The following is a 23993-nucleotide window of genomic DNA, read 5'->3' as shown; positions in this document are numbered from 1 at the left end:
GCATCCCCTCAATAATGATTGATGATTGGTTCCTATTGATCCACTGTGAATCGTAGGGCGTTAATAAAGCGATTGAACAGGTCTCTGTTCCGGGCTATAACGGCTACTTCTGCTCAATAAGCGGCTCAACAAGCGGCTTTCCCTCAATAATCGTAACCACGAATCCATCAAAACCCCACCCAAACTGCTCAAATCTCCCCAAAATCAATTCTTCATCTCCCTAAATAATTTACAATCCAGTACAACTCTTTATGGCTAAAATTCTCGCATGTTTTGTTTATGTCACAAGCTATATGTTTCCCAGCAATCTTCTTGTTTAAAGTTTTTTAAAAGAATTCCTTTTTTTTTGTATTTTATGAAACATGAAAAATGCTTTCCAAGAGAATGGGAAAAGCTTGTAGAAATTATGTATTTTTTTGGAAAAGATTCTTTATTGCTCTTGTCATTCCTGTTAAGTTTCAGGGAGATAGGAGACAATTTTTACATTTTTATGCTGTCTTTATGATAGTCTTGGATTGTGATAGTTTAAGTTGAGTTAATGGATGTTATGTGAATTGAGTTTATGATGTATTGAGTGTGGAGTTTGATGGGGGGTGTGGAATAGCTTGATGTTGGGATGATTTAAAATATTGTACTAAAATTGAAGAATTTTAGGTTATGTTAGGAATTTTTGGAAGTACTAAAATATTATCCCATTTGTCGGGATAAATATTTTTGGATTTTTGGAAGTACTAAAAAATTATCCCATTGGTCGGGATAAATATTTTTGGAAGTACTAAAAAATTATCCCATTGGTCGGGATAAATATTTATGGATTTTTGGAAGTACTTAAAAATTATCCCATTGGTCGGGATAAATATTTTTGGATTTTTGGAAGTACTAAAAAATTATCCCATTGGACGGGATAAATATTTTTGGATTTTTGGAAGTACTAAAAAATTATCCCATTGGACGGGATAAATATTTTTGGATTTTTGGATGTACTAAAAAATTATCCCATTGGTCGGGATGAAGTATGTCGCGAGAAATAAGCTGTCTACCACAAAATCGCTAAATTCAATTTAAAATCATGAATAATTTAATTTTTAATTAAAAATCTGTCCTTGATAATTCCATCCAAACATCCTGCTCATCCCCAAAAAAAAGACAACAACTACAACGACAGAATAACAAGTTTTTCATCTTAGATCAAGAATCTTTCATTAATCCTTGACCTATCAAAACATCATCATCATAAAACCCGTCGCCCTTCTATATTCATTTGTGGCTGCAAGGAGTGACAAGCCGAAAATATTAATGTAATTCACAAGACTGTCCTGACAATGACAAGAATCTTAATAAAATCTGGTATTATAACTAAGCCGAATGGAACGCATTGTTGTTTATTGTTTCATTTCCTTTAGGGCACAATCCATACATTAGAGCAATCATAACGACATGGCATGACTTGAGCTATGCTGTATATAGTACTGTTATTAAAAAAGTTTCTCATTTTTCTTCCTTTTTCCTTTTTTGATTTATTACTTTGTTGTTTTTGAAGCTTATGGCTTGTAATAATTGCGATGATAATGATACAACTTTTATGCTATAATATGCAAGGCATCGAGGGTCGATTCTAAAAAAAGAAATAAAAATCTCCTTGATGACCGTGATGAGATGAAAGGAGGAACAGGCAATAGAAAAATGGATTATGATTGGGAACACTTGCTATATGCTGCTGAAAGCTATTATAACTTACTCATATTTGAGCTATAAAAATTGATTAAGTATTTTTAATGGAAGTTGTGATTTTGGAATTAAGTTGAGTTACTGTAGGGCAGTGGTGGGCAACCTGCTATTTTTATTGGCATACCTTGATGATAAGCCTCGATTGAAACAGCACACGATGCAAGATTCATGACATTTTCAATCATTTTTTGGAGACATACCAGTGTGTTGCAGAACAAAGGTTGCCCACCATTGCTATAGGAGATGAGAAAGGTATTTCTGGAGCAGGTGGACATTCTCTTCACGTGGACATTCTCCTGATTTACTCCATGTCGATTTTAAGCATGTATGTTCACATTTGAGTGGAACAGATTAGTTTTTGGACCGATATAGCATACATGATTGTAAAATGGATTAAAAAGTGTTCTTGGGGACTGGTCAAGGTCAAGGACGTGTCCGTAGGGAAGATATCAAACACTCCAACCCTATTTGGATGATCTGAGTATGCTCTCAGTATGAAGCCATGCACTGAGTTTGCTCACTTCAATTGAAATGTTGAAAATTATTGAAAATGCTGAAAAAGTAGTAATTTTTGTGACTTTAGGGACTGTGGATGAGCTTTTCTATTTAACCTACTTAAACTCCACACTCTGAAAACTCATTGGAGGTTAATTAAGTGCATAAGCTACTTTGGATCTGTATGTTCTAGTCAAAAATCTTAAACTGCAGACTCCACAACCTCAAACTCTGATCTTGCACTTATTTAACTGCATAACTATATACATCACACCTTGCACATTATCAACACCCCAAACTTGCTCCTTACATCCATCTTACACATTAAAAATCATTCCTTACAAATTCATCGACGCTTCATCTCACTTTCACATTTTACGTCCTCAATTTTAATTAAAATGCCAATTTTAGTACATTTTTTCTTGCCTTTTCCTTTTTGTGCCAATTTTCTTTCGCGCGCAAAAAAAATTGAGTGAGTCTCCCGCCGATGCTTGCTCGTGCATACTTGCTTCGATGAAATATTATTATGTGGTACAATTAAGAAGATTATGGCACTCAAAGTTGTAAAATGTAATCATTGAAACTTAATTTGCAGCCTCCATTAACGATGATGTATATTAGTACATAAAAAAATTATATTTTTCACTTAAGCGCATCATGAATGAGTGAGGAGGGTGAAGGTATGACTGATGGATGTGGTTGATATTTTAATGATGTTGTTGAGGAGTTAAAAAGAATGCTTATTAGGCGTTTAAACATTGAGTTTATGACACTTTTGTGATGGAATGACGTTTTTTTTTTCGTTAATTTCTTGAAATAGGTGCTTGATTTTTTTTTACTTGAGGATGGGTGTCTAGGGTGTGGTATTTTGAGGGGATAATTACTGTTTTTTCTTGCATTTTTGAGACTTTCTACGGATGTGCGTTTTGTGGCTTGGTATACTTGGTTTTTTCAAGATTTTTTGTATGTTAGCATTTATATTAATGCTTAAGAGGATTTTGTTGAGTACAGTTGAGATTCATAATATGAAGCTGAAGCTGGGAAGCTGCTTATAGCAATATTTCTGAATATTCTTCAAGTTTAACACAGTTAAGCAAATATTTAGTGCAAATTAGGGCTGTCTCGATACTTGTAACGATATATGCTGGTTTCTGCGACACACTAGTGTGCATGGTACGTAGCAGGGGAGTATTCAGCAATGAGGCTTATTGGCCAAACCCATTTTTTGGAATAGATCCTTTAATTTGCTAAGGTTTTTCCTGAGAAAAAAAAGTCTGGCTCCATCCTTGACACGGAGCTTACTTTGAGTATCAATGAGCCATAGTTTTGCAAACTAGAAAAGTTTCCCGTCAAGTTTAGCAGTTATAAAGTCATTAACCAGCAAAATAGCAGTGAAAGATCGTCAAAATTTTAAATTTGAAATAATTACAGCAACCATTTTTAATATTTTTAATAAAAGTTTCAAAATTTAATCGATTTTCAATCAAAATTCTCATTTTGTGCTGTAACAAGTCAGAAATAGTGTAAAAGTAAGTCTTCTTTAGATTAGTGGTTAGAAAACGAATCTAATAATCATCCCGAATAACACAAGTCAGTTTATCACTCCAAAATTTGACTCCAGACTGACATGGTCCTGGATTAATATCGAATCTTACACCAAGTCAGCGTCACTCTAGCCTGATGACGAAGTTTATTTTCAAAGTGTCATGGATCACAATTAATCTGTAAACCCACCAAAGTAATTAAGTATGAAAAGTCAAAAAAATCTGCCAAATTTCCATCAAAACTCATAAAATTTTATAGCATCAAAAAACAAAAAAAATCATTCCACGACCTTAATTAACCTACCAGAAACACAGCAAAATATTAACTCAAGAATCGCAAACTCATTAGGCAAAGTGCACACTTTTGAAATTGTTAAAAACCCCTTTTTTTGTGTGCCTCGCTCGAGAGGAAAAACAAATTTTTTAATTACTTTAATTCCAGCTCACACTTCCATCTCCTCGTTTATGTATATATACATATTTTTGCGAAATAATTTAAAAATTTATTACATCCTCCATTCCTTATAATTGAATTTCATCCATTTTTTTTTTTGCAGATTCAGCGCAGTTTGTCCTCAACGATTGCCAGACATATCAAATGAGACCGAGGCATTAGAGCGAATGCCAAAAGGCAGACTAGAATATCTTCGACGTCTATTGCCGCATCTACAAAATCAATCTGAAGATTGCCTGTATTTAAATATTTATGCTCCGATTCAAGGTAAGGTCTTCCTTCTTATTTCTATCAAATTAATCAAGTTAGTGAGAAAATTTTATCGAACGTATAGCTGTGGTTGGGGAGGATGTGAACGTGCAAGGGATTAAAATTAAAAAATGAGATGAATATTATTGTTGCCCTTAGCATCCCTCATTTAGCATCCATAACGATGATGATTTTTGTAAGCAGAAATTTTTCTCTTCTGCTCCTAATTCAACCCGATTCCATGGTGTTGCTGCTCATTATTGTTATTATTATTTTTAAATTATGCTCACTTTTTTTTTCGATTATCCATGGGATCCATGGTCGACTTGCTTGAGGGATATATCTCGTGTTTTTTGCAATTAAAAAATTTTGAAACGTATCTTTACTTGATGCTTGTTTGCAGTCGTCTTTGACTCTTCTTTTTTTTTGCTGACGTTTTATCGACGAGGCAAATTTCTCATTTTTCATACCTCTTTGTTTTGTTGTGTGACGTAATTAAAAAACAGTGTTTATCTTGTGGGACCATGGAGATTATTTAATGAATTTAACTCAATTAAAATATTTTAATTTTCGTGCATATCGCAGTAGGGCAAACATTTGAGAAGATTTTAAGATGGGAATAGATTCATTCAGATGTATTTAGTTACGTTGTTCATGATGGCAACGTGTACTGATCTTGGACTGGGGAGTGTTGAGTGAATGCTATCTTACTTTTCACTAAGATCCACAGTTGATAAGATTAGAATTTAAGTGTTAATACTATAGCTCATTCTATGGACCAGTGGTGAACAGTTTCAGTCGAGGCTAATCACCAAGGTATGCCAGGAAATATGACACAACTGCTTTTGACCATAATAAAGTCCACCTTAGGTCAATAATGGATAAAATAGCCTTTATGACTAAATTATCGTTATTTTTAAGCTTAGACTATGAAATTAGAGGACAGATGCGTAGCCAGAGAGAGAAACTTGCTTATTTACTAACTTACTGCAACCATGACCGTATGTAAAGCTTAGATTTCAAGAAAAAGCTTTCCATCTGACTCTATCATCTAGTTTGTACAAATCGTCTGTCCTTAGATTAAGCTGACATTCTTAAATCACTGTTCAGCGGCAAGTAGCTTTTGTAGCTCATAAATGACGCTTCTGTTGAGGATTCCAACCAAAGGCGGTGTAGCAAACTTCTGTTTCTGTCTCAACAATGACATTTTATGGCCTGATCGATTTTCTTTCAAATCTTGAATTTTGGAGGATCCTCCAGAGGCCAGTCTTGGCTATGCTTCTGTTTGGAGGCGTCCCTTGACTACATTTCTGTTTGATGACTTAAAAGCCCACAATTGAATTCAATTTATTTCAAAATGCTATCAAATTTCGTCAATCATTAGCATTTGACATCCCCAAATGTCACTAACCTTTCCACCTTTCATTCTCAATTCTCAAAAAAATCAATATAAATTTTAAGTCATTAAAACTACAAATTAAACGTTCGAAAGTAAATTTTGTATATACAATATATTCAATTTAGTATTTGCTTTCTACTCGATTATAGCTCCCTCTCAAACACTTTTAAGTGCAATTTTATGCTCAATAAATGCCAGTAATAGCAGGTGGAAGCAAACATGCTTGTAATTACGAGTTGAGTACTTAATGAAAATAATTGCACTGGAACTGCAATTCGTTGCCGTTTTTTTTTATTCACGACAATATAAAAATAAAACTGTGAAATTAAGTGAAAATAAAAAAAATGGGAGGATGGAGGGGGCGTATCCAGTTCTAATTATGATTCCTGTTTTTGAAATAATTTTCACACTATCTCTTTTGCCTTCCTTTAATGTTAGACTTGCCTTTAATAGTGAAAAAAAAGAAGAATTAATAATGCAATTCAAACTGACTGTTCTGTGCTTCTGTGCATTAAAAAAAAAATAATGTATGTATGTTCAGTTGCATTGTGAATGATAAAATAATGCATTTTGCAATGTTGAATATTAAAAAAAAAATGGAATAAAAAAAATATTTAATTAAATTCTAGTGCAAACGGCCAGAGTCATTTACGCTACAATAAAATGCAATATACATATTTATGTATTATGAAATTATGTGTAGGACATAAACAGTAGTCACTATGTAGTCAGATGCATTCATGGCTATCAGCATCCAACTTGGACAGATATAAAATGAGCGAGAAATAAAAATAAAATATAAATTTTGGATGGAATTTAATGAAGAATGGAGGATTGTTTGGGGTAATGGCGCAGTATTTTGGGAGATGGATGGTGCAGATGAGAGGGGTCTTAGGGGTAGTTCATTTTAGAAACATTCAAAAGTCACTTAGGAATTAGATTTGATACACATTTAAATTTTTAGAACTTCATCTTCCAGTCTTGTGGCATTCAATCATTCAACTGAGGTGATACAATGCTGCACGCTCCAATTTTTGTCTTAAAAATAGTTAAATTAGCCGTTACTGTGCCTTCACGAGCCGGCAATACTTTACCGTCTTGTCTGTTCAAAAGTGTTTTGTGAGCTGTATGAGGTAGATTAGGCCTTCTTTAGCGTAGTACCATTGTGATGTAAATTGGGTTAAATAACTTCAGAATAGTCAAAAGTGCTAGAAAGAATTATAACATTGAGTCAGTGTCGGTATATCATGGTGTCTGTTCCACACAGAATCTGGCGGTTCACTACTCTTATGTTAACCTAGTGTCCCAGTTGTGCTTTCTGGATTGATTTGAGCAACTGTAGGCAACCTTGATCTCTAAGGGACTCACTAAGCTCTAGGCATCTTTCTTACTACACCTTCTACTCTTTTACGGCCTTTCACATCAAATCAAAACAGCTATCTTCATCAGCTTTAGCACCACATCTACCAATTTATTATATCAAAATTCACCAAAAAAATGTTAATCTTCAAAAATTCACAAAATTCTTCTCAAAAAAATACACATTTATAGCCTCAATAAAAACTAATTAATTTAACTCAATCTCAAATATCTCAGTCAAAATGTTTGCACATCATCTGATAGTCCAAGCAATAAGTTATGCCAAAAAAAGAGAGAATCCTAATATACTGCACATCTCACTATTTTGAATGTTTTCAACTTCATCATTTTAATTTATTGGTCGATTAAAATAAAGTGATGCGAAAAATTCTATTATGCATGGCTGTTTTTCCTGCCGTAGAATGTAGAACTGAACCAAAAAAGAAGAGATTGCTTTATGCTGCGCATTTGTGAAATAAATTTTCATTTATTGAGCACATCTCGCCTCATCAAATTATCATGATGAGTTTGCTGATGCTGATATTGAGCATAAAAATGCATTAAATGTTATAATTTTTGATTCATTATAATGTGCGTGCAGTGATGGGAAAAAATATTCCGGATGTTTTTATAAGCTCCAAATAGATAAGATCCAATATATTCTATTAAATTCCTTCATATATGAAATTATTATTATGATTTTAATAAATTAAATCTATTTTTTCTCTCGACATATAATCCCATCCAAACTCATATATAGATAGCAAAAATGTGGTATTATAAGCATCACATATAGGAGAAGCATAGAACATACCAGCATTGTAGAATATGAAGACAAAAAGAATATATTCTATAATTTCATATTATTATGATTATGATTGCATACAGGCAAAAAACTTCATCATTTTAACATTTATTATGAACAAAAAATAATAAAGTTTTTCTCTACTTCTCGTTTGAACTTTTAGCTTGATTTTTAGGTTAGGTGAGCGAATTATGTAAGGGTATAATTGTGTTTTTGGAGCTCACCTTTACCACACTGTAATGTTTTTTAATGAAATAATGAATCAAAATTTCACTTAAATTTCAAATTTTTTTGAATCAATCATGAATCTCATCATAATGAAATTGTTACCCCCTGCCACTCCCTTCCAACCCTTAAAGCTACTTAATTTTTCATCGATCTCTTAAATTTCCGTTGCTTTGTTCGATGTGCTAGTTTCAGAGTTTGATGACAAAGGTTGCAAAACAGAATAGACAGGTTGAAGTCTCTTAGCGCCTGGGGGTAAAAGTCAAAAACACCCATCATTGTTTTGTTATTATTAATTCTTTTAAAATGCATTTGAAAATTAATTAATTATAATTAGTTAAAAATAGTTACTTTTTACAATTTTGCGTACTATCCTAGTAAAGGCGCCAGGGGTAATTTCTATACATTTTGTATATTTCATCGGTTGTTGGCATTTTTTGTGAAACATGGAAGGTGCATTTGATTGTATTCCACTGTACAAGAGTAAGGACACAATTTTGGGACCGAGACTACCGGAGTAGGCTCTGTTACCCGGTCTCTGCATCGAAAACAGTTGAAAAACATCATAATATGCAAAGAACATGCTTTCATGATACAAAAATATATCACTGCGGTCCATAAAAGTATCTTTTTGTCTGTTAGGGACAGTCATGGAAAGTATTTGGACTTTTAAAGCCCTTTTTGTAGTAATATAATAAGCGAACAGCCCCAAAAAGTCAGGGTGATTGCCAAAAAATTAATTGATAAATGAATAAATAATTAAAATGAATTTCTGGGATTTCCTGCGGATCTAATAGATTAGTTTTAGGTTAAATCCGGTTAAATCATCAAAATTCATGCCTTTAATCTTAACCACTGACTCTATCGTCTGCCGTCAAGTGACACTACAATTCCAACAAATAATGCTCCTGAGACAGAAGGTAATTAGTTGACAAACTATACCCCTCTTAATCCATACAAGCAAATGCTTCAGACCCTCAATTATAATTCCTTTTTAAAAATTTATTATCCACTCTAGAAAAATAAATGTAGGCACAGAAGCATGCTCCATGAAAGAGTTTTTAAAAAGAGATGAAGTAGACGGCTTCAAAAATAATTGAGGGAAACATTTAAAATCTCATTCTAATGTGCGTAATTTATCAGGATTTGACGCCGCATTTCCTACAAAAATTATCCCCAGATTATTTTGTGATTTATTGTTCGGAATCTTATCTATGAATAATATACTCATTGTATGGTATATGAAAATGCGCTTTAATTAATATTTTAGACTAACTTACTTACACTTTAAAGTTTTGTCGAGAACAACGGGGGATGTGCAAGCGCACATGAATTTATAATTTATCAAGGAAATCAGGAAAATTCATTTTTATTCTCATTGACTCAGTTATAATGGTGCAGGAGGTATAAATACATATGTATATGCATCCAGACAAAAAAAAACGACAATCAGCTTTAAATTTAAAATGCATAGAATTTTTGAGGTGCAATACAAAATAAAGGTTCGGTTCGCGTGTGCTGTGCCATTTTTTACCCGATTCAATTCCTTTTTTATTTGCACTCACATGACTCTCTTTTTTCGTGTGTTGTGTCTGCTGCTGTCGCTTTGAATTTATGGCAAATAAAGATTTTTTTTTCCTCTTCATTTTGATATGCAAATTAAATTTTTTTTCAACAAATTGACAATAAAATTCACATGAACAAAAAAAAAAATGCTTGATGTCATTTAATTTCATAGAGAGGAGATGCATTTTATTTGACGTTTTAAAGAGGCGATTTTTTTGAAGGGTTTGGGATTTATTGAGAGTTGTTGACAGCAGCAATTGATTTTATGGTGATTTTATATTGTCATCTGGATAGTAAAAGGGGATAAGCTACCTTAAAAGTAGAGTAAATAGTGTATCAGAGGTCTAAATGTTAGAGCATTGGCTTTACGTGCCAAAGATCCAGAGTTCGATTCTAAGTTATGTCTAATTATCAAAGCTTTTTTATCCATATCGCTGTTCTTTTTTAGAAGCTAGATTCGTGTGTTGGGTGCAGTTTTGAGGTCATTTGACACATATTGTCCCTCGATTGTTAGGTAATGAGGTATATCACAAGGATATACAACTAGGATCTGAATGATTCTATTGACAAAACCTTGTGTACACGAATTTGTAACTGGGACATCAGTTCATATGACATAATCGTTTTCTTGAAATATGAAGAGCTCTAGTGTAAATGGTTTGGGTATCTGATATAAACTGTAAGTCCTAAAGGGTGTGGTACAATAGATCCTTCAAAGGACAGTGTCTTCAGCTCATAAGGTTGACTCTTTCATGTCTTATTCGAGACAGAATTGATATGACATTTGCCGACTTTGGCAGTTCGGACTCTACAAGTCCAAAAATGCGTCTCTTCTTTAGTCCGGACTTCATTTGATGTGCCTTCACAATAGATCCCCCTGCTAATTCTACTTCATATTTAACAAATTATTTCCAAAATTTGTCCATTTTTATGCTTTTAATTGGAAATTTTAGCAAATTTGTGTAAAAAATAAATAATTAAAATTTTATGAATGCTTCATTCGCTTCAAATGTTTCAATAAAATATCGAAATAATGCAAAGCTGATAAGAGGATAGAATTTAAAACTCGACATGACCTAACCATCACATAAAAAGCTCTTCCAGTTATTGCTTCCATCTTCTAAAAATCTACTCATAAATTTTTATTGAGAAATTTTCTCTAAATTCTATATTTTTTTTACAATTCATTAAACCTCACTAACATGGAGTCTATGCTGTACGTACAGTAGTATTTGAACAGAAATTTTCATCTATAAATTTTTCACTCCGATTATGATCGTTTCCTTCTTGTTTGCATGAAAATTAATTTTGCATTATAAATTTACATACGGAAAATAACTTTACTGATGGGATTTTGTTGCAGAAGCGATGGTAAAAGTTTTTTTTTTATTTTATTTTTCTGGTTTGCACATTTCACGTTTTATTTGTGCAAAATATTTCGAAAGCTAAAAAAAAAAACGGAAGGAGGAAATCGAGGGAAAATTCTTAAAATCAATATTTACTGATGTCATTGATAATATTGCTGTGCTATATGAATCTATAAGGTTAAGTTGGAATGTAATGAAATGAGGAAATGGAGCAATGATAATGCTTCATTTCCATGCCTTGACATCAATTATTACTGTAATGGGGGAGTTGTTCGGGTGTTACGTGACGTTATAAAAGCTTCCCTAATAGAGATGAGGGGTTGGAGAGGGGGTTGACGCTCTTTAGCCGGCAAAGAGCATCCTTTCAAGAGCTTACATGCATGCGAACGTGTTCTCAGCTTACCCTGCTCCTAAACGCATGCTCTGTGTCTGTAGAGGCTAATAACAAAGCTGGAAGGAGGGGAGGATGAGGCACTAAAGACTTCCTATGTTACCTAATAACTGAACGACCCCCTTACCCCCACCTCCCTTATGAATCTGTCGATTAAATTATCGATTTCTCTCAACTACATCGAATGTAAAATTTTGCAATAAATCTGTGAACTTTTCTTGTGCTTCTTTTTCGGTGTGTACGGTGAGCAAAAGCACCAGTAAAAGTTTTCTTATTAAGAAAGTTTAATCTTGAGGAGCAGCAGCAGGAACACAATTTTCAAGCGCAAAGCTTTTTTTGCATAATTTTAGCAACTTCTTTTCTATTTCCGACAATTTTATTTGCAAAGGTTGAGGTTGTTGTATGCATTTTGTCAGTTGGATTAATGCTTTTTTTTGTGTGTGGGTTTATTGCTGTGGGATTGATGGATACGATTTGAATAAATTTTCAGACTTGGTCTATTTTGGGAATTCATGCAAATAAGTCAATTATGTAAGGAAATCACGAAATGTGAGCTTTTGAGAATATTTTCAGAATTTTTTGAATTACGTAAGTTGAGTGCTGCATGTGATGGCGGGGGTGTAGTCAGGGGGATATATGTGGAGAGGGTTTGGGTGTCAAATCTTGCTTTCCTTTTGGGAACAATTTCAACTACCTAAAGTCATCCCCTACCTCAAAAATTGGCTTCAATCCTGAATATTGGCTCTGTCTTAGGACTCAATCGAGCTCAAAGTCGACTCAAATTACAGACATTTTTAATTCATCAATTGGAACTAATAAATTGCATCAATTTTGCTCAAGATATCTCAAAGAATTCCTTTTCATCAAATATTAAAAATTAATCAAACTTTATGCAAGAAATTCAATAAATTATTCTTTCCTTTACATCAATAGAAGTAATATCAGAAGAAATTTTTTATTAAATTGAAATGCCTTTCAGTCACTTTACTCATAATTCATTGATTTATTCTGGGGATGTTTAACATTGACGGTCGATGATTTAGAATTGAAGTTAAGAATGTAAGTGAATAACGCAAATCGGTTAATCGATTCCAAATCCGGGTTCAAGTCGGCGTGATTCTGACTTTGCCGATTATGGTTCAAATCTGGCACCATGCAATAGTCACTGATTTTGGATCAATTAACCGACTTGTGCTATTCTTGGTAGCTATAAGGACGAAGTTTATTGTCCTTATTGAAGTATTCTAGTCTAAGTTCCTGCATTGATATGATTCAATATTAAAATGAAGAATTTCTGAAAATTTGATTAGTTCTGTGTCATGTCAGATGACCTAATACCTATAAAAATCACTTACACTCATCATTTACGATCCATCCTCCTTTATTCCTTTGCAAAACTTTATTGATGTACAAAAAGATTTATTAACATTTACTGCAAAGAAAATATATTATTTCAAATAAGACAAACTTTCTTAAATGTTTGCAATTTGTGTAAATAATCACTTACTTAAAGGTCATGTTTAACATGCAATAATATAGATTTTTTCAGGCTTTGAATAAAGTCAGAGTGATAAATCGGCTTACAGTTGAGCTTTTGAAAGCTTTGTTGAATTATTTTTTGGAATTTTGTTGTTTTGAGAATTTTTTATTGGAAATTTTCAAGCGTATACTGATGAAGTGAGCTACAGTGGATTCATTCTTCGGGGCCTGATTATTGAGGTCTCTGGGAAACTCGGATTAGGAAAATTTTGACCTGTCCCTTTTCAAATCATATAAACTAGAAACGTGACTTCCTTTGTTACTTTTGGCAGTTAGGACTGGTTCGAATCCCCAACTATGATCTGTAGGTCTACTGAGTGTAGATGTCTGACGAGCCCTAAGTCGTTAAACTATCATTTCAGGCTGATTTGACCAACTTGAGTTCGAATTTCATCGAATTTGGCCTGATGCCGTAGTTACGCTGCCATTAGGTCCGTGATTTCCAGTGGTTTTCTAAATTGGCAAGTGGAACCCAGCGATAGAGCATGAATTACAATTGACCTATACGACCAGCGAAGATGAAATGTATTTCTCCTTAAATGTTTTAACAGAGTTCAATATCCTCCTTATTGAAGTCAATTCCCCTTAACTTTAATGACGTCCACTCATGTCGACCTAAATTTAATTCGACTTTAAGTCGATCCAACATGTTTATTATCGTATTTTTCAGAAGAATTCTAGGAATTACTCATCAATTTAATGATGCTATCGTAAAATCAAGCTTCCACTTTTTGTTTGTCTAAGTCTCAAAATATTACTAAATAAAATAATGATTGATTTAATCCAAAACAATTATTTCAAGTACCCCTCGAGGATATTATTTATCAATCCACAGATAAACAACAATATTATTCTATGTCCAATTGATTACAAAAAAATCATCCGACTCAGTAATCAAAAGCCATCCGACACGTGTGGGGAATAGAAAAATGAAGCATAGAACTGTATAATTTACAGTCAATTAGCAAAGAGAACAGAAAAAAAGGAATTGATTTAAATCATCACGATTCTCTGATTGATTCACGCTTGTGCTCAATTCAATTGCTATCGATTGTTTTCCATTATTTATCTAAGTGTGTTTATACATTTTTCAATGTATTTGAATATATTTTGTTGTTTTTGGCATCGACATTACCATGATTGTGGATGATATTATTACTTTTACTGTTATTTTTAATATTCTCGAAATAAGCAGAACAGAAAGAAGAAAGCAAACACGTGAATAGGCAAATAAATAAAGCCAAAAAATGATAGCATTGCCCGTTTTTATTTTCCGGCATTCAAAAGTTAAGCTCCTTTACTTCTCCTAAAAACCATCTCAATTCCAATTCAAATGGTTTTCAATTGCTTTTTGCTTATATTCCTTTTTATTTCGTTTTTTTTTTCTTCGATCATTTCAATTTTCTTTACGTCCTTGAAGTGTGACGACTTGTTTTGCCATGCGAAATAATCATCGGAAACATCTGCCATCGTCATAATATTATTTCACTTTGCATTGAATGAAGTTAAGATGATGAAAATAAGAACGAGAATGTGAGATGGAGGGAATGAATGAATGAGGAATTCAGGGTTGGGTCCCTGTTGTCCCCTTAATTACATCGATTGGGTTTGCTTTACCTGAGGTAAAGGTATTCAATTCTAAATTTAAATGGAGCATAAAGACTGTTTTGGGACTTTGAATGCAACTGTAAATCCAAAATTCTTCATTTTTCACTTTCATTGGACATATGGATCAATTATGTTCTAAGACCTTGCCCTAATAGATAGTGGATCTTGATGAAATGGCTGAGGCGTAGTAACGCTTTGATTCCCAAAAACATCTTTCCCGAATACTTCCTGAATACACCGCTGTTAAATAGGATTTCGTAAAAAATTCATTAATGGTATATTGCCGAATACACAATATAGTCGGATAGCTCAGTACTAAGATTCTTACTGTGGCAGTGTGAGACCAGGAATCAGAGAAAGTGGATTCGAGTCCCATTCGGGATCTTTTATTCAGAATTATGCTTTATTCTGTTAGATTTACAGATTTAAAGACAGTTTTATAGTTGTGGGTTCCGCTAGCATGGAAAATACACGTAGTCAAATGTCCGTAATGTCAATTTACGGCAAATGTCCGTAAAATCAGATCCCTAGATCGACTTGACTCTGGCCTGAGTATGGATTCAATCGAATCTTGTAGCCAGAATCATGCTTGCCTTGAACCAATTTTTAGACCATATCTACGTCATGTGCTTTGCTAGTGTTACCTCAATCACCACATTTCACACATTCACTGGTACCAATTCTGTTGGGGTACCAAAAAAATGAAAAGGAACTAAAAAATGCTAAACAATAAATAAAAATTCAATTTTTCCCTCCGTCATTGACTTTCTTCCGTTTCTTTCTTCATTCCTCTTGCTTTCTGCTTTTTTGACACAATTGATGAGAATTGATGAAGCCTGAATTTTATTTCTACTCATAAATTATCTTATGGCTTACAACAACAGCAGCAGCACAAAATAATAATATCGACAAAAAAATATATAGGATAGAATAGAGAGAGTGAGTGCTTTTTTTTGGTGAATTGAAGGAGGACCATCATTTTTGATGTCTCAATTTCATTCCAAAACACCGAAAAGCTTTTATTGCAATTTGATGAGTATCTCATGGAGAAAAGACCTCGCGGCGTCAACATTTACTGTTTGTATTGTGTTTGTTGCTACATTTTTTCGACTCAGCTTGTCACATTCCATATATAATTTAGCTTCATTTATCTCTATTTCTATCTATTCAGCAGTCGACTGTCGATTAGCTATGTTAAAAAAATATAACAGTCTGTAATGACTTTTTCATGAGTTGACTCAAAATTTTATGACCAATTGATAAATTAATGCTTAATTATGCTGATGTAGATTCTTGAAGATTGATATGGAGTAATGTGATGAGATTTTTGAAGGCTGGGAGGATGATTTTGATGGATGTAGGGATTGTGCTGCATAATTAACGTATTATAGATTGGTAGCCAGGAGGGATTAGTTAATTACTTGCTGTGAGCATGTTATATTGTGGAGCAGGCTACTTAAGCCAGATTTGGACGATATCTTCAGATTTTTGTGGATGAAAGCTAGGCAGACTCGATCTGAATCGACTTTTCTATATATTTGTCAATCTGAGTCGATTCCAAGCTCTAGGGCTAAATTTGTAAGAAAAAGTCTCCATCTACTGTCCACAAATCGAATTCCCGAACTGACAGAATCCACCCGAAGGATAGAACCAGCCACAGACGTTATCAATAAGCAGCATCGAGTGTTCGTCCGAATAAACCAATTCATAAAGCTAAAGCACATCAAACTGACATTCCTGAAGCAAATCCTCAAAGCACACAATTGTTCTCAGTCAATCCAAATTTCTAAGAAGTAATTCAAAGCTCATGTTTGTAATCCAGCAGCACATTCTAATTGTTTAGACAACAGATTGACTAAAATTTCTAAGAATGACTTTCGATATTCCAATAATCCCCATGTTTAACATTCAATCCATTTGTTATGCCTTTTATAGAATCATTAAACATTTTGAAAAGCAATTAAATATTCCAATTTCAAGTCAATTAAATAAGCTACGACACATGTAAAGATTTCTAAAGTTAAAGGCGTGAATCATTGTTGTGTAATGCTAATGAGATTTTCAATCCCATTGTTCTCAACTTGTGTATCATTATCAGTGTTGTTACATTATTACTACTCTACTTACATAGCAAAATTATCTACAAGCACACGAAATAAAATTGAGCCTTTAAGCCATACATATAAATTACTTTGTCAGATGTGATTAAAAAACTTCCGACGTATGGATGTAAAAATAAGACAATTTTTTATTGTTGGATGTATGTGTGGGAAGACTGAAATAATATTTTTAAAACGAAATCGAATTGATGGAGATGATTATGGGGATTGATTGTAGATGAGGTGAAATGAATGATGAAGCTTAGCAGCTTGTGAAGGGCTTAGTCATGGTGGGATTGAGTTGGGGGACTCATAAAGCTAGGATTGTGGAGGATTGACTATAAATTGAGCATGATGTGGGTAAATTTGAATGAAATTTGGCTGAAATTCATCCAAAATTGGAACAAACTTGTTCAAAATTGTGGAAAAGTCCATACAAATTTGACTCAAATCTGAGTTGAATCTAATCAAATTCATTTAAATTTCGGCATGAAATTGACTTAAATTCCTTGAAATATTAACCGAAATCCATCAAATTTTGCCAAGATATATCCAAATTCCAGTTCAGATATGATCTAAATTCAATCAATTCATCCAAAAACCAAGAATTCAGACTCAGAAGAATTCCAACCAGAATTCATCCAAATTTGACTCAATTCTGACCAAAATTTAATCAAAATTTATCCAAGTTCCGACTCAACTTGACTTAAACCTAATTGAAACTCATCCAAATTCGACCGTTATCCAATATTTTGCAATCCATCCTAATTCCAGCTCAACTGATCTAAATTAAACCAGAATTCATCCAAATTTGACTCAATTCTGACCAAAATTTAATCAAAATTTATCCAAGTTCCGACTCAACTTGACTTAAACCTAATTGAAACTCATCTTAATTTGACCGTTATCCACTTGATATTTTGGAATTCATCCTAATTCCAGCTCAGAGCTGATCTAAATTCAATCAAAATTCATCCAAACTTCATCCAAACTTCAACCAAAATTCATCAAAAATTGAACCAAAATCGGATCAAATTCCGACCATTTCAATCAGCCACAATCACCAAAGTCCACTAAATTCCAACTCAAGACACATCATTTCCTCAAAAACCCCCTTAGACAAATGTCTTCATGGTTAAAGGTAGCACGAGAGATGAAAAGCAGAATTTACATTAAATGGTTTTGTTTAATGGCTTAAAAGTTGAGAAATTATCTTTCTATGGTAAAAGGGCGATGAGAAAATTCCATTTAGTGCTGCTCACTCAAGTGGAAAAGTTTTTCATCCATTGGAATGTTTTTTTTTTTTTGTGTACCAGACCAATGAAATATTATTTACAAGAGGCTAGAAAATTCATCAAAATCACTGAAATAAAAAAAAAACGAAGAAGTTCTTTAAAAATTTTCATGAAGTTTACTTTTGTTTGAATTATGATGAGGCAAGACTGACGACTTATGTTGAAGACAAATGAACCTTCCAAGTATTCTTTAAGTGAATTAGACTCTGTCAGCGTGTGTTTAGGCTTCTAAGAATTTAGATGATTTTTTGAGTTTTTTGATTGACTGAATGTGTGTGGTTAGGATGTGATGAGTAAAATGTCTACTTCTTACGAGTTGTGAAATTAGATTGGAGTGCTTTTGACGAGCTATGCCTCGTGATTTTTGCTTTTGAGTATCACGTTTAATGGCGTGATGCCGTAATGCAGGTTGGGAATTGGAATTAAAATTTGATTGTAAGTCAAAGTTAGTGTCTTGCGAGGTGAGGATGCTAAGGTTTCAGATGCCAAAAATTTGATTAATTGCCCATTTTCAAGGCTTGATTCTTCTCCGGACGGAGGGATCAATTGGGATTAATGACCTCCCACAGATGTCGCTTGAAGTTGGCTGTATCGATGACTTCGACTGGCTCCTTCTCAATGCCAAGTGCTACACTATCTCCATCAACAGCCTCCTTCCATGAGTTCTTAGGTCGCAAAAGTGCTCCCTTGCCATAAAAACAGTCAGATTGACAAAATAAGAAGCCAAACTTCAAATGGCTGATTAGGACCCATTACGGCGAAAAAAGAAGTTCCTCATTGTGCCCCTCGTGGATCTTCTCGACCTTCCTAAAACGCTCCTCTTGATACTCTTCTCATAATAATTAAAAAATAACCTCTAAAGCATCATACTAAAAATTCCGCCATTTAGCAATCTCTTTTCGTTCATAAAATATTCAACCCTAAAGATTTATGCTTGTAAAACATTTTACCATGCAGTGATGAATCCTTTCAAAACAATTAAACTGTAATTTTATCTTTGCAAAGTTTCATGCATGTTACAAATTATGCTAGTGAACTATAAACTGTGTGATGTTGGATGTTATATAGGGATGTGATCTGAATTTAGTGAATTGTCGTTATCGTAATAGACAATGAGTATGCTTACTTACTTGCTTACTTTGGTGGCTGTATGGATCAATTGGGATACATGGCCTTCCATGACAATGAGTATACTCACTTATTGTCACTTAAATGAGCGTGCTGTTGAGTATACTCAATCAATATAATTGAGCATGCCCAAATTATCAAGCATACTCATGAGTATGGTCCTTGTTGAGTATACTCAGTCAGTAAAATTGAGAATGCTCAATTTACCGAGCATACCCATGAGTATAGTCCTTGTCTGTTCGGGTCAGATGCTCTTAATTAGCAAATTAATTATTTATTTCCAAATTTTCCGTACTCATCTTCTTAGAGATTGTGGAAGTGTTGTTTTGAAGGTCATCTATGCTTACAGCTTTCTATGCTGTCAAGGTCAAATTAAATGATTCAAAATTCCACTCCCGAGTGAAACAGACTACGACTTGTCGACTAGTCTATCTATAATCCTGAAGTATTCGGAATGTTCATATAGACAGACATAAGGTTGATCATTCACAGCCTATTCAATTCGATACAGGATTAGCGTACCATGTAACATGTAAATATCAAGCAACAAAAGCTCAAAAACACCCAATTAAATTTTAAAAAAATTCTATTTTAATACATGCCCAAGCATTAATCCTTCATTGTTTCATTACAATAAATTAAATACATCCATAAATACCCTTTGTCAAACACACATTTCATTGTTTGGCCTTATCGTCTCTCATTGTCATCCTAAATTGGCATTTATGGTGTGCACATGTCCATCAATTATCATTAATTTAAATATTAGGACAGAGCTAGAACAAGCAGCTATAGGCTTAAAAAAAACAAGAAGACTAAAATGTCAGTACATCAATAATGCGTACGTACGTAAGATAAAGAATAAAAAACATCACTTACTGCCATACTTTTCCATTGTCATTTGCCCACATTTAATATCCTTCAATTATTTATACACAGAATCATTTCATATGTAATGTTTTGGAAGTTTTTATACTGTGCCTACATATAACCGTGTATATATGTATATATGCTGCGTATAGGTATGTCACATTTGTGTGACACTTTTAGGATGTTCGCTCATAAATTTTTATGTTGATGCTTTGCTAACAACATTCTCTGTGTGCCATGACATTACTATTACTTCATTTTACCATCACCTACATGATACTCACACTACACGCATCATATAGAGGATGTTTATATTATGAGAAAAGAGATGTAAATGAAATGAATTGTTGCCATGACTTTTATGACTCACAAAACAGGCTTCATTTTAATGTCAAAAAATTTTTTTTTTACTCATCCAATTAATCTCGTCTTCTTCATCTCTCACCGCCACTTCCATTTCCTCATTCACCTTTATAGCAATTTTACCCTTTTTTACGTATATGGATTTTATATATTTCTCGTCACTAATCAGTGTAGAAAGCCATACGGCCCCAAGAGCACACAAATCAGCTCTCTTTCTCTCTGTGTCTAGTTATGATGGGTTGAGATTGGTTTCGAAAGGTATAGCGGCAGTGGTTGTTTGAATGAAAAATATTTAGATGAGATATTTTTGTCCTATCGTCAATTTTTCACCCAGCATAAGAAAAAGGAGTTTTAATTAATTTTACAAGAAAAGAAAAAGGAAAAGCTGAAGGCTTTATAATTTTAAAGGGTTGGTTTTTAGAATGAGGAATGATGTTGATGTCCTTGATTTGTCGGGATGGTTGTGTGGATTGTTAGGATGTTGTTATTATGGATGTGTGCTATTATGCTACTATGGCTGTCCATATTCCGAATCTAACCCAGCATGACTCTGACTTGGTCACTTAAATTCGACTTAAGTCTGGCACCATTGCTAACAGACAAAGTGACCATTTTTTATGTTCCGTAAAGGTATTTCTGTACCATAAAAGTGTGCTATTTCCCTGTTAAGGCATGTCAGAGCCACACTGGCCAGATAATCGATTTCAAATCGAGTAAACGACTTATGCTTACTCGGGTATGTCTGTCTATGCATTTGCTGTTCTACTTATTTGTTTGTCTAGATCGTCAGATCATCTGTTGATCCTTCCGTCAATACGTTTGTCTGTCAAATGGACAATGTGTTCATCAGTCTTACAAGCTTACCAAAATGCAAAACATGAGTTTGTCGACAACATGTTTGATTCTCAATTTGTGCATGCTAGATGCCATCCAGATCCCAGTATATCTTTGCATATCCAAAAACCAGATTCCTTCAGTGCAGTACTTCACCTAGGACACAATTCTAGGCTCATGATTAGTTCAGTGAAATGAACAACGAGCATTCCAACTAAACTGCTGAATCCAAACAGTATGCATATTCATGGAGGGAGCATACTCATATAATAAGATTGTCTGTTAGGGTAGCATGACCTTAGATTGAACCCAGAAAGCAATCTGGCTACTGGATTAAATTTATAAAATTCTATGAATTTCAAGTTAGAAAAATGCGCCTTATCCATAATTCCAAAATCTGCACACAGCCTTAATTACTGATTTTCTTTGTATATTCTCTCGCTTTTTTCGGTGGGAGTTTAAGTTACTGTGGTGTAACGAAAAAAAAGGGACTGAAAATTCTTTCTCTCTTTTTTGTATATATCAAGACACTCAAAGAATGAGTTTGTGAAAGCATCCTTTTTCTGCTTTTATTTTCCTAACCATTGCCTGTCTTATTCAGCACTGAATACTGCTTTTTTTTAATTCACCTTTTTTTCTTCTTCTCTCTTTTTCTCATTTATTGTTATGTTCATTCAGTCGAAGGATGAATATTTTTCTGCTTTATATTAATGTCTTCACACTCTTACTCTTTTCCTCATTCTTATTAGCACGTTTTTGTTTTAATAGGATTTGGAATATTCATAACAATATGTCCTAATTGCTTTTGTTATTGTGGATATGTAGTTATCAACATTTGGTGTCAGATTGGAATGCTTTTGAACTTTGTCAATATGGCTTGAACGGCAAGCTGGTTATTGCTGTGAACTTCGTTGTGTTTGGACTTCACAAGTTCACTTCCACTATACAGACGTCGCCTCAAAAATTGAGTTCATACAGCTCTAAAATGGTCGCCGTTTGTCTTGGACCTCCGTTTCATGGATCCGTTTCGGGACCTCCTCCGTCTCGTGATCCTCCTCCGTCTCCGTGACCTCCTCCGTCTCGTCTCATGACCCCTCTCCTCTTGTTTGAATAATTACTTCTATGTTGTGCCGTTCAGAACAGCAACGATATACAATTGACGTGTATGACAAATTGCCAAATCAGCCCTTAACCTTGAACACAGTCTCTAATACACCCCAATATAGACATCACTTAACAGTGCCCCAATCAGACTGAACTTTCCTTATTAAAAATTAATTTAATATTTTTTCTTTAATCTTACTTTTGTCGGAATTAGAGTCTGGTCTTTTAATGCATCTGGGAAAATTTTCCTTACTTGAATATTGCTTTACTTCATATTAAAGAGGAGCTTTAAAGGAAAACTTTTCTCTTTGGGACTTAAGGATGGAGATTAAAATAAGGAAACTCCCAGATTTACAAGTTAAAGACGCCTTTGAGGATAATTATGAATATCTTTTTTTTGGAGATTTTCGGATGTTTTAAAGGGGGGTATTTGAGATTAAATGGATTGAAATTTCTCATGGTTTTTGTGTATGATGAAGAATAAGGCAAGGTGGTTCGTATATAATGCACTTTAGTGAATAATCATGAACTCAAGTTGAGGTATTCGTGCTTGAGGTGTTTACTCGACTGCAGATATATACGACTTTAGTATGGAGCTGGATTTTCTGATGAATTTAATTGATTTAAACTAGACCATTGATGGCAATCTGTGTGTTTACCATCAAGATGTGCTGCAAAAAATCAAAGGTTGCCCACCACTGAACTAGACCAAAAGACAAATTGCGTAGAAAATTCGAATATTCTGGATTATGACGAGCCTTGCCTTAAGACGGAATTTGTTAAATCATGTCAAATGTCAGAGTAACTTCAGTTTGATGTCGGATATTCCGCCATTTTTAAAAATATATTACAATGAAATTAAGCATCCTCTGAGCCAGAGTTGACAGGACTGCATGGTAGAGGTTTTTTTTACTAGAGTGCAGACTCCAACAAACTCCTGCCAACTCTCCCTTGAACTAGCCATGCAACTATTGAATCAACATCCTGTCCATTCAAGATTCTGCTTAAAATTAATCAACATAACCTCAAAATTAATAAGAATTCCTGCCAAATTCTCGCTAAACTATCAAAATTCCAAAAAATACACCAATATTAAAATATGATAAGCATGGTTTTGGATACCTTTAAAAATTGTTCAGATCATCAAAATTCTAATTAGATTTAACCGGCATAAAAGTCATTCCACAAAAATTCACAAGAAAATTTTATTACTTAATTAGAAAAGTATTTCAAACTTGTAATTCTTCTCCCCAAGTGCTGGGCTGATGATGTCGAAAAATTCTTCATTTTCCATCACACAAAAAAAGCCCCAATTTTCTTATTTTGCAGTATTTTTGAAATTAACACCATTCTTGGTAAACTGTTAGTTATTGTACAATTGAATATCTCAGCCCACTACCCATACCATACCTTTCCTTCACCTTTTAACCTCTCAAATATCCCTTCTGAGAAACATAATGGAAGTGGAATAACAAATAGAGCTAAGCTAAAAAGGGTGTAAATGGTTTGAATATGAGCATAGAATGGGTATATTAAGCTACGCTCCAACAGATTAACTTTCAATACATGGT

The 23993-nt window shown here is 33.8% G+C and overlaps 1 protein-coding gene across 1 annotated transcript in view; it reads left to right on the top strand.

The window, feature by feature from the left end:
• Nlg3 (Neuroligin 3) overlaps positions 1-23993 on the top strand; it is a 112137-nt gene that overhangs the window by 40992 nt on the left and 47152 nt on the right. The window contains exon 3 of the mRNA XM_070642541.1: positions 4325-4488. Coding sequence (XP_070498642.1) covers positions 4325-4488 — 164 coding nt within the window. The remainder of the gene's footprint in view (positions 1-4324; positions 4489-23993) is intronic.

This window comes from Chironomus tepperi, unplaced genomic scaffold (assembly GCF_022539635.2).
Source record: "Chironomus tepperi strain 1889 unplaced genomic scaffold, CSIRO-AGI_Ctep_v1 contig_298, whole genome shotgun sequence".
Classification (NCBI taxonomy): domain Eukaryota; kingdom Metazoa; phylum Arthropoda; class Insecta; order Diptera; family Chironomidae; genus Chironomus; species Chironomus tepperi.
The sequence above is the reverse complement of the archived record's forward strand: the minus strand, read 5'-3'. Positions and strand labels throughout refer to the sequence as shown.